We start from the raw sequence: 12,044 nt of genomic DNA on the forward strand, positions 1-12,044 counted from the left end.
AATGATCTGCGACAAGCATATATGGATCCAAAATCTGAACTAGGTATTATTGATATTATTATGGTCTATTATTCTTTATTATTAATTTAATAATACCATGTGGACTTTGTTTTGTTATATATTAATACAGAATACAGTTGAAAATAGAATCTTATTCTGTTTGACTGAAGAATCTTAATTCAGTCACCATTCTTAAAAGCAAATAAACTGCTGTTCTAATAATGTACGAAATGAAGAAATTATAAAGCCAACAGTAAGATCCATCAATTTCACTACTTTCCCAATGCTTGCTTATTCTAACAAATTATTATTATTATTATTATTATTATTATTATTATTATTATTATTATTATTATTATTATTATTATTATTATTATTATTATTATTGCTTTTCTTACAGGTTCATGGATAAAGGCATTTTTTGGGTTGCCATATTTACATCCAACAGAAGTATCAGATGCCTTTACTCAACTAATATCAATGACGCCGGATGATACAGGGCATAAATTTTCCGATTACGTCCTAGAAAACTACATAGAAGACGGTTGCAAGTAAGTAGCTTCCTTTTGAATTTCATCTATAGTAGCACATGCTTCAATAACTCTTAATACTGCAAAAACTGTTGTCCTAGTTTGAACACAACATTAATGGTTGTGCTGATATGGTATTTTCTCTCAATGCAACTTAATTATAGTGAAATTTTCTTCTGTCTTCATGTAAGACGTAGATTAAAATGCAGGTTTTGATAGTTGTAAACAAATTACGGACCAAGACTATAAATATTTCTTGAATCTAGTGTTATAAATGTTTTAGTGTTTTATATAAATTGTCAATAATTGTGTGCATGAACTAAGGATCTTTTTATTTTATTAATTTTAGGTATCCACCTGTCATGTGGGCGTCTATACCATCCACGATGCGTCGGACGACAAATGGACCAGAAGCTTTTCACAGACATTATAATAGTCAATTTTACTTCCCTGCTCCTGATATTCATACGGTGATTTCTGCTTTGTTAGAGATCCAAACGGAAACTGCCATGAAAATAACGTCCATATTAAAAGGAATTTCAAAGGCCCAAAGACCAGCAGAAGTCAAAAGGAGCGAGTTTGTCATGAGGAAGTATGCTGAGTTCAGGAATTCGCAGAGAAACTATGAGAAGGCACGTATGACATTTTTAAAAGCTGTAGGATTTAAATTTCAAGCATTCAAACTGTAAAATGAAATTTTCTGTAAATAAGTATGTTGCTTTGTAAATATTAGAATGCAATAAAATATATCTCATAAAGGAATAGCTTTATACATTTCATTTCGATGCAAAATTTCACACAATTCCTTAAATCCTGTTGTTGGCAACGTCGCGGCGGAAATTTGCGCAATTTCAGCACTTTCTGCTCCTCGTTAATAAGACATAAATTACTTAGATTATCAACGATCTAATCTTTAGAAAAATTTGCGCAATGTCGTTGCATCGTTTTCAATGGTTATCCTCCTGTCTTCTATTATCTCAACTTTCTCCATCAAGGCGGCATCATTCATGAAAGTTTCTTCCAGATCTAGAGACATCCGCGGTGGTCATTTGTAAGTTTGGAATTGGTTTCCACTTGGATGCTTTCATAGGATGGGGTTTCATCCTCATTGACTTAATCTCTTCATGAATCTACTTTCGTGATTTCCCCTGCAGATGGAGGAATTTAATGACCCTTCATGCTTCAAGCTTGCCAATCATCGCACATTCAATGATTTATCTGGAAAAAGTTGTAACTAGTCCATGTTCATGGTTCACATACGTGGACCTAACTATAAAATGCATGTCCAAGGGAGGTTGTAGTTCGTCATTCTAGGGGATTGTACGAACTTGTTGATGCTTCCTCGTATACTTGTACAGTATTGAATTTCCTGTAATTTTTTTTCGAAAGTTGTTGGATTAAAACAACTTGCATGACTGTAATACTATGTCTTTCGCAAATTGTTCAGGAAGCTAGTGATAAGGTAGTCAAATTATCATAGAGGTCAAGAACCCATCTACAATATCCGAAACGTTGTTAATGCTTCCTGCAAAGATATTATGAAAATAACCTCCCTCAGCTATTAGTGAAATTTGAAACATTCTTCTCTCCTGAAATTACTTCGAGTTAATTTCCAATTCCATTGTATTTGTGAGAGTTGGAGTTTTCGACGTAGCCTGAAATTAAAGCGTCAAAAAATGAGACTTCAATCATTCAATGAAGAAATGACTTGCATTATCAACTATTGCTCCACGAACCAGTTAAACAGACACAAATGTCACATTGGAGGTATAACTAGAATTATTTATTAACTTATTATGAGAAAGGTATATTTTCTTTATGTATTCTGAAGTATAACTTCATACACACAGAACTAAAATCCATGTACTTGTGTCATAATATATTTTAATACATTTTAATTGACATAAATTATTTATAAATGTGACTCAATTTGTTTAATAATAATAATAATAATATTTAATAAGGTGCTTAGAACTAAAATCAATAATACAACTCTTGGTCGTGTAATTCAATGATACGAATATAAACCTATAGAATACAATAAAAACCATAAAACGATAGAAAATATTATGCTAATTACATATGAAATAAGTGAAGTAAACCATAGTCAGTGCATTAAGTCATTGCAAATCAAGGTAAATAAAAGTTTTAAGATGTACAATGATTGTAATGCTTTACAGGTCTTGAGATTAAAACTTGTTTTGTTGCTTGGTTAGGTGGCTCAGTAGTACTTAACTATGGTGCATGGGTTCTTCGTTTGATCCCCGGGTAAGTTTGTGGCGGACAACATTGCACCTGTGGATAGATTTCTTACGTATTAATTTCTTGCAAAATATTACCTTCAGTCTCATATTAATTAACATAATAAACAAAAATATCTGTGAAATAGCTGCAAAAATTAATCGTAAGACTGTCCAACTGGTACGTGTATGTATCGCTGCTGGTTGAACATATGTATGTACATATTTATTTTTTGCTCCATTGGTGTTTTAATGTTTACAATTTTCTTTTCAGCTGTTACACGATTTTTCGTACCTCTATCCAGAGAAGAACAACTGTTTCTTCAGTACTATAGTGGTAGTACGAGATAGAATCATCAATATCGCTGAAGAACGCATAAAGACTTCCAGGGATCCAGAATTAAAGCATCAAATTACAAATTACATAGGACAAATTAGAGGTAATGCAAATTCAATTTTAATTTGAATTTCAGAGTATAACTTTTGAAAATTGCGTTTCGAACATAGACAATCATGTTACCTGGACCCACTCTGTCCTAACACTACGTATTTCTAATATAGCTTAAGTGGGTCATATCACAAGTAGGTAGTATTTTTTATTTTTTATTTTTTTTTTTTTTGTTCAAAGGCTTCCATGAAAGGCTCCATAAGTACGAAATATATTTGTATCTGGGTACTTTACAAGAGTTTAAAAATTATTCCTCTCTTAGACGGAGTGGGTAAGGTACTGTTAGGCCCACAGCGGTATAAACTAGTTTTCCAACTAGACCAGTAACTATCATTCTTTGAAAAGGAATGAAGTTTCATTTTAAATTTAAACAAAATGCGAAAGTTATTATTCCCTATCATGTACACTTATTATGTTTCTGCTCCATATTTGTATGGCATTTGTTTAATCGTTCTGTTATATTACAGAACGTGTATTAAATTCGTTGTCACTTTATTTCTATTCTAAGGAAGGCTTTGGATGCCAGATGAAATTTCGTTGATTGAAGGAATACTGTTGATATTGGCTCCGACGTTATGCACCGAGGCTAAAGAAGACTGTACTAATGGTGGTGAACAAAATGGTGAAATTGTTTGAGAAGTCGAGAAAACCCACGCACACTGTTTGTTCACCACAAAGCTATTTGGCGAGAGCCTCTCCGTTGATCTAATGACTAGTGTGTGTGTCTTTAATGCACGTGGTCTCGAGTTCAATTCCCAGTGAGAGAGCACAAAAAAGTTTAGTTTAACATTCACTTTCGTTTACCGCCGTTCTGTCTTTTACCCTAATGAGCATTACCGTGGAACATTAAACAAAAATGTAAATAAAACATTTATATATGAAAACTTACGATCATGATCAGCAGAGTAGAAAATAAGGACAATTTTATATATATTTAGAAAGTACTAACTTGGATATTGAATGGATTTTTGAAGCTAAAACTAGGACTGAAATGTGTTCATAATGAGCTGAAATGTGTTCATTTGCATGTGCTGAATTCGTAATGCAATCAAGAGACTGAAAACTGAAACAGAAAACGTAGTGAACCTTCACTTTTACAAGTAATAAAATAGCTTAGTTTCACACACATGTTCATAGACTAAGTACAGTAGAGCGTCGATTATCCGAACGTCGGTCAACCGAACGACCGCTTAACCGAACTGTGTACTCGCTCGCACCTGTTACTCTCTCACCCTACCGTCCATCATCCCCCTCACTCCCAAACCAAGTTTCCCACAGTAGTCGCCGCACTGAGTCACCGCTCGCGGAACATTGCTTCTAATGGGGCCTTCATAAGGCGCTGCTGACCGTCCAAGCCGCCAGTCGCTGTGTTTCAACAATCAGCACACTTCTTTTTGGCAAATAAACATGTACAGTTCGATTATCCGAACAAACCAGTTTTCCTAACACCCATGTCCCCCAATTATTTCGGATAATCGACGCTCTACTGTAATATTGTCAAATAATACTAGGATTTAGTTCGACCTAAACAATACACTGGTATATATTTTGAAGCTAGTTGTTAATTAAGTGTTAAGATAACTCATTGGAACTCTTGGCTTGAAATCATTGAATAATAAAACCACATTAGTCATAGTAGGTAAAAAATAGAGAAAATGTTTCGACATCCAACAATAATAGCATGTAATTTTTCTTTACTATGACTGGTGTTACCAGTAAATATCAGCTGGTCGCTTATCTTCATATTTCTGAAATTATTCTTCGCATCATTCAATAGTGATTTTACTTAATTATCTTTCAATTAGTTCCCTCTTAGTTATCACCAATGTTTGTCAGTTACCGGTAACTGAAATACTCAGAAGTGTCGATTATAATTTAGCTCTAGTTTACTTTCACACTGAACGACCCGATTATAACTACTGTTGTTCTTTTCAGATCAAGATCCTGACTCAAGGAGTCTAGTGGCCCTTCTGTTAATTCCTTACATAATTGGAATTCCGCCCTGCAGACGGAAGAGAGGATTGACAACATGGAAACCATCGCGCTCAGAAATAAGAGATGGATTCATAACTCAAGTTGCATCAGGAGATGACGTACAGGTGTGCGTTGAATCCCGAAGGAACAAACTCCAACGTCTTGGACGGTCTTTCCAGCCCCTTGTGTTATTTGTTGGTGACAGTCTTACGGAAGTCAAGGGAGTGTATGTTGTAGTGGATCACACATATTATTCCATGCACAGTGTAATTCAAGCTGTAGATGTTGCTTTCAAAATTTTTCAATCCGTTGGTGCTCAATACCCAGAAGAAGCATCAGATATTTGGCTCGTCATACAGAGAGGATTTTACAACATAGAAACAAAATTCGATCGTATAAATCAAGCAGTGAGGAACTTACTAGCGGATCTTTGCCTCTTAACTATTACATAAAATGTATACGTGCTACGGATGTGCGAAGAAATTCCCTGTAGTATCTAACTTAATAAAGCACATGAGAATTTACTGCAGGAAGTTAACTACTGGTACGAGGGATTTCCGTTGCGGCGAAAGAAGGTGCTTTCGCCTCTTTTCATCGGGAGTTACTCTTAAAAGACACTTAGTTAGAGTGCATTCAACATGTACTTCGTCCCCATCAGTCATTGATTCCCAATCAAACCTAAATAGTGTACTTTCTGATACGCCTTCTACACACACGCAAGATTTTGTTCATGAAATAACCAAAGAAAACGCTATAGCACAATTTGTATCATCACTGCATGCAATGCCACTTATTCCTCGTTCTGCAATTCAAATCATTGTGGAAAACTTGAATAATTTTTTACATGCTTCAAAAAATATTCTTGAAACCCACTTTTATAATATGGTTGGTAGAGATAATGTTCCAAGACACATTCAAGAATGCTTCGAAAAAGTGTTGTCATCACATGCTGCATGTGTAACCGATCTTCGTTCAGAATATAAACGTCTTCAATTCTTTGAACGTTTAGAAACGTACATTGCTCCCATAGAAATTACAATTGGGCAACGTATGGAGTCCAAACGTTCAGGAGATGGTGTCGGTTTTGTATCTATACCTTGTACAATGCAGCTCATACCTATCAATGCTGTTTTTCAAAAAATTTTTTCAATTAATAAAGTCTTATTTGAAACCTTACAATATTTAAAGTATTTAGAAAATGATGCGATCTGTTTAGAAAACATTGTGCAGGCGAAAATTTGGAAAGATGCGCTGAACACAAGTGAAGGAAATTGCCTTCACCTTCCCATGATACTGTATTTCGACGATTTTGAGATTGGGAATCCTCTTGGTAGTCATGCTACTATTCATAAATTAGGTGCAGTTTATTTGTCGTTGCCCTGTCTCCCCACTCACTACGTTTCCCTTTTGAATCACATTTTCCTTCTCGCATTGTTCCATTCATCTGACAGAAACAAATTTGGAAACAACATGGTTTTCCAAAAAATAATTGAAATACTCAATGAATTAAATCATACGGGTGTATCAGTGGCCACCGATGTTTTCAGCGGAGCTATTAAGTTTCATGTTGTGTGTTTATGTGGCGATAATTTAGCCTTAAATGGCATATTGGGTTTTGTGGAGAACTTTGTGGCAAATTATTACTGTAGAATCTGTACTTGTAGCAAACAGCAGATGCAAAGTATGTTGTATGAAAATAAAACGTCATTGAGAAACATGGAAAATTATGAGCAACATTTACTCTTAAATGATACGTCGAGAACAGGTATAAAGGAGAAATGTGTTTTCCTTAATTTAAATGGATTTAAACTTTTTGATAATGTAGGAGTAGATATTTTACATGACTACTTAGAAGGTTGTTGTCGTTACGTAATGAATTTTATTATTACTTATTTAGTTCAAGAGACGAAACTAGTTCCATTGAATATTGTACAAGCTCGATTGTTTAATTTTGATTACGGTCCGGATTCTTCGTCCAAGCCTGTGAATGCATTAACAGTGGAAGGATCCAACTTGAAACTTAGAACGTCTGCTTCTGAAATGGTTACCTTAGTTAGGTATTTTGGTTTACTTTTTGGCTATTATGTTCCAAGAAAAAATGAAGTGTGGAATTTGTATACAGCGTTACGAAGAATTTTGGATAGGTTGTTAAATAAGAGGGTTTATAATGATACGTCTGAGCAACTGACATATTTAATAGCAGATCTTAATGAGACATATTGCAACCTTACTAAAAGTTCGCTAAAACCAAAATTCCATTTTCTTTTACACTATCCTAGTATGCTTCTTAAGTTTGGACCTTTGACCCAAGTGTGGACAATGAGGTTTGAGGCCAAACATAAAATTTCTAAAATTGCTGCCAGGGCGTCTTCGAGCCGTGTGAACATATGCAAAACAATTGCAATGAAAAACCAACTAATGTTGAACGACATGATTTTAAAAAATAAACCTGTGTGCTCTTTCATTTGTGGAAAAAAGCAAAAAGTGGGAAGTATCATCACTAGTCTGCTGAAACAAAAGTTTTTTCTGACATCGAATCCTGTGATATATTCTGTAGCCTGGGTAAGAATTAAAGGTGTTAAATTAGACGTTTCTTCTGTTGTTACTGTTGATCTGTGCACTGAAAACTGTTTACCTATATTTGCCCAAATAACGGATATATGGGTTACTGACGATGAAAGAATATTTTTATTATGTTCTTTGTTCGAAACTAATGATTTTGACCTACACTTCTTTGCATATAAAGTTTCAAAAAAGAATGAATCTGTTTGGCTTCGTTATAGTGATCTGATGACGTACATACCAAACACACTTACAGTTATGTCCGATCATAGTCTCTATGTAACTGTTAGATCGCCTATAAACTAGTTTACATACTATAATGAACAAAAAGAATAAAGTTACCGTTCATTTTTAAGTAACTAATAGGAAAGATGGTACTTGGAATAGACCACACTTAAGAAGGAATCCAAAATACGATATTTGGAAAACTATTGAAAAAAGAAATAAGAAGGTAGTGAAACATATCTACTTGTAGAAGTTATAGGGCACATATGTAAGGAAAGTGACTTACCTTGTGTCTGCATATTACTTTAGTTGAATATTTTCTTCCTCTGGATATATAGTCAGCACCATTTTTATTACGGTTACCGAATTCTTACTTTAACATCTATTAAGTTTTGCATTATTTAGAGAACAATTGGTGCAAATTATTCAGTGATTTAATTTAGTTTTTTGATTCCTTTTAATCATTGTCCCTGTATTTGTCGTCTATTAAAAAAAACTTTCTTCACAGTACGGATTATTGTGGAAATAAAAAATTTCTTTAATTTGTTCTTTACCTGGTTATCTTTTTTGGAAACACTAATTCTTTCTGCAGGTATAATACTTGAATTTTAGGACAAGGATATTTGAAAATGTATTTTGGCTTGTGTAGTTTGTCAATGTATAAGTTATTTTTTGTTGGCACCAGATGTGAATTATTTTCGAATTCCAAGTAGGGGCAATGTGTTCAGATCTAATTTTTGAAGTAATGTAAATGTCTCCAGGAAATGAGATTTTGTTAGATTCTTTGTGAAATTGGTAATAATCTTAACGGTAAAGTTGTGTAAACTGGGAAGATTTGTAACAAAATGTATAATAAAATATAAATAAATAATAAAGAATTATCGTTTGCTTTCTGAACAAATCAACATCCAGAATTATCCTTTATCCAAGCCATGAGAAAGGGGTACTTTGCACATTGCTGTACTTTGTATTAGATGTTCCGTGTTCGTTTCATAACTTTGTAACTTTTCTACTGCTGTCATCATCGCAGGTCAGTAGGAGCGTTTAAGGACTTCACTCATGCAGCGTGATGACTAACGTACGTTCTTTTATGCATGGTACTTGGCATTAAACAATTGCGGAAAACGACATGAAATGAGATACAATTGTCTGAATCATAGGCAGTATCCAACAACGAACAATGCTGAGTATGCATGAGTTTTCTATTTATCATTTGGCTGAATTCAAGGTTGCATTTACTGCTGAAATCTGTACTTTATTTCGTACTTTGAAGATGCAGTTTGATGTAAGTTTTAAATTCTTGCGTATATATGCTGAACACCTGTGTCTTACACGTAACTTTAAGAATCATCACTCTTTCTTTAAGGATGTATGAGAACGTTACTGTTCTCCATTAAAAATGCAACACTAAGAAGACATCGTTGAAAGTTCAAATTTACAGTGTGTGGAGCATGGAAGGTTAAATAGTTCATTACTATAAGTGCCACAAAGAAGTACCAGTTACGTCATCTAGTGACAGCAAGTGAAAACCAGTCAGTTATATTTAAATGGTAAGCGAAAGGTGGTGTTGCGTGAGTGATTACAGAGCGTAGGTATGGGATACTAGAATGGAGTCGATTATGAAGAGACTGGATATTTTCTTTCCAAAAGAATCCTGCTTCTGTATGCAGTATCACAATGGCGGCATTCACATCTCTCGCCCGTGACACTAAGCTGGATGACGCCTGTATTTTGCTTCGCCACGTTGGACAGGCGCACAGTGTTAAGGTGTAGAATGTCATTATGTGACTGTTTATGCCTCCTACGCATTGTCGGACATTTGACCAGTCAACTGTATATTAATAAGGTGTTGGATTCTATTGTAGTCCCTTTCTTTCAGGTCCTGCCGGATATTTCATTTCTGCAGAAAAACGCCCTACACTACCTCACTGGATATACTACACTTGCTCTGCTTTCTTGTTCAGCGCGATCCTCCCACCTCTCGTCGCTTAAACATGTCAGATCGATGATTCCATAATGCTTCTCATACCTGCGAACTTCTCTAGCTACAGTTGGAGTTGTGGCATCGGATCGAAGATGCATAGCTTACCATACCACAAGAGAAACTATTCTCGATGCCTTGCCGTGTTGCAGCCGTTCTGGCTATCAATGTTGGGCTCCGGTTCTGCTCCGCTGTCACCACGTTGTCATACAGCGGTAAATTCAAGCATATTCTACACTTACTATTAGGTATCGGAATGGGAACTTTGGCACAGCTACCCTGTATCTTTCTTGGTGTTGCATTTTTAATGGCGAGCATTGTGTAGGAATCATGTGAGCAAATACGTTTTAGGCTCACATATTTTTAATTATATCTATATTTAAAAAATAACTTATCTATTAATTAAAATGTACAGAGAAGTTGTTTCTGAAAAATCCTATTCAGGCCTCTTGTGGTAATAACTTCTGTATTTTGAAAGATATTATTATGGAAAAGAATGAGGTAAAGTCGTCTCTATATAGTACAAGCAATGGATAACAGCAGCTTAATAAATGATTGTACGTAAATCTTGTTTGAGTTTGAATAAAGGATTGTACATTGTTGTGAATTTTGGATTATTATTGAAGTGGTGCAACTAACTTACTGCAAAACGTATGATAACTTTTTACAGTAATATGGTCACGTATTGATTTACTCTGTATGAAAACTAAAATAGTTTAACATGGTTAACCTCCTTTGTGCAAATATTTCTAAAATTAACGCTTGTCACTTTTCAACACGGCTTCGCAGTAGCTTTCCAACGAATTAGCAGGAAGTCCATACTTATAGGACACCCTGTAGGTAAGTACATTTCTCTGGTCTGTTTCACTGCTCCAAACTAAGATTTGAAAAGTGTTGTTAATTTTATTATCGTTAGCACAAAGATCAACCATATTTTAAGCTATTTTTGTTTTCATACAGAGTAAAACAGTAGGTGACATTACAGTAAGAATACAAAGTGCATTTTTGCAGTATGTTGCAGCACTTCAATAATGGTGCAATATATGTACAATCTAGATCCTGCATATGTCCAATCCATATATTACAACAGGCTAATACGTATGCGATATAAGTAAATTCCGTATATTTCATATAGACAATCTGTAAGCTACATACACCCAATCCATACATTACATATGGCCAACCTGTACGCGACGTACGTATCATCTATATGCTGCATGCACAGTCAGTCTGTAAGCTACATATGTGCACTCTGTATGGTGCATACGGATATTCTGTACGCTGTATCTGGACAAGCTGTGTGACATAAGGAAAATCTGTATAATACATACGTACAATACGTATACTGTATCTAGTCGTACGTACGGTGCATAAGTACAATATAGATGCTGTCTTGGGGTTGAACGCAAGAAACATACGTATAATCTATATACTGCATACGTCCAATCCGTATATTACAAAAAGGCAATACGTATGCGACATACGTAAAATCCGTATACTTCAGACAAACAACCTATAAGCTACATACACCCAATCCATAAATTACATATGGCCAACCTGTACGCGACGTACGTATCATCTATATGCTGCATGCAGACAGTCTGTAAGCTACATATATGCACTCTGTATGGTGCATACGGATATTCTGTATGCTGTATCTGGACAAGCTGTGTGCGACATAAGGAAAATCTGTATAATACATACGTACAATACTTACACTGTATCTAGTCGTACGTACGGTGCATAAGTACAATATAGATGCTGTCTCGGGGTTGAACGCAAGAAACATACGTACATAGCGTATAATACATACTACTGAAATTATGCTCTGTCCTGAGAGTCAGCGTGTGTCATCATTATTAACTAATACGCTGTATATGGTCCTGACGTCACAAAGCTAGATATCACCTCCGTATATACTTGTTACTGCAGATGACGTCACACGAATGACGTCATTGCACTTATGCAGACAGTGCGTATAATACATGCTTTCTCAGCTATACGTTTGCTGCAGGATGTTATTTACGGTTGTACGTTAAGTCCAGAAACTACAGGAATTACGAATGTAACCTACGTTTTTAAGT

At 35.1% G+C, this 12,044-nt stretch overlaps 2 protein-coding genes across 4 annotated transcripts in view; one reads left to right on the forward strand and one right to left on the reverse strand.

Moving 5' to 3' along the window:
• LOC145668259 (uncharacterized) overlaps positions 1–5,644 on the forward strand; it is a 29,980-nt gene extending 24,336 nt beyond the window's left edge. For both annotated transcript variants that reach the window (XM_081735953.1, XM_081735952.1), the window contains exons 5-6: positions 3,045–3,210; positions 5,154–5,644. In XM_081735953.1, the coding sequence (XP_081592079.1) occupies positions 3,045–3,210; positions 5,154–5,644 (657 nt within the window). The remainder of the gene's footprint in view (positions 1–3,044; positions 3,211–5,153) is intronic.
• LOC145668260 (kelch repeat and BTB domain-containing protein 12-like) overlaps positions 1–11,840 on the reverse strand; it is a 134,042-nt gene extending 122,202 nt beyond the window's left edge. The window contains exon 1 of one of the 2 annotated variants that reach the window (XM_081735954.1): positions 11,678–11,840. In XM_081735954.1, coding sequence (XP_081592080.1) covers positions 11,678–11,757 — 80 coding nt within the window. In that variant the 5' untranslated portion in view covers positions 11,758–11,840. The remainder of the gene's footprint in view (positions 1–11,677) is intronic. The other variant, XM_081735956.1, reaches the window with a different exon arrangement.
• Positions 11,841–12,044: the final 204 nt, after the last annotated feature.

Source organism: Thermobia domestica, chromosome 13 (genome assembly GCF_964235325.1).
Source record: "Thermobia domestica chromosome 13, izTheDome1.hap1.1, whole genome shotgun sequence".
NCBI classification, from domain to species: domain Eukaryota; kingdom Metazoa; phylum Arthropoda; class Insecta; order Zygentoma; family Lepismatidae; genus Thermobia; species Thermobia domestica.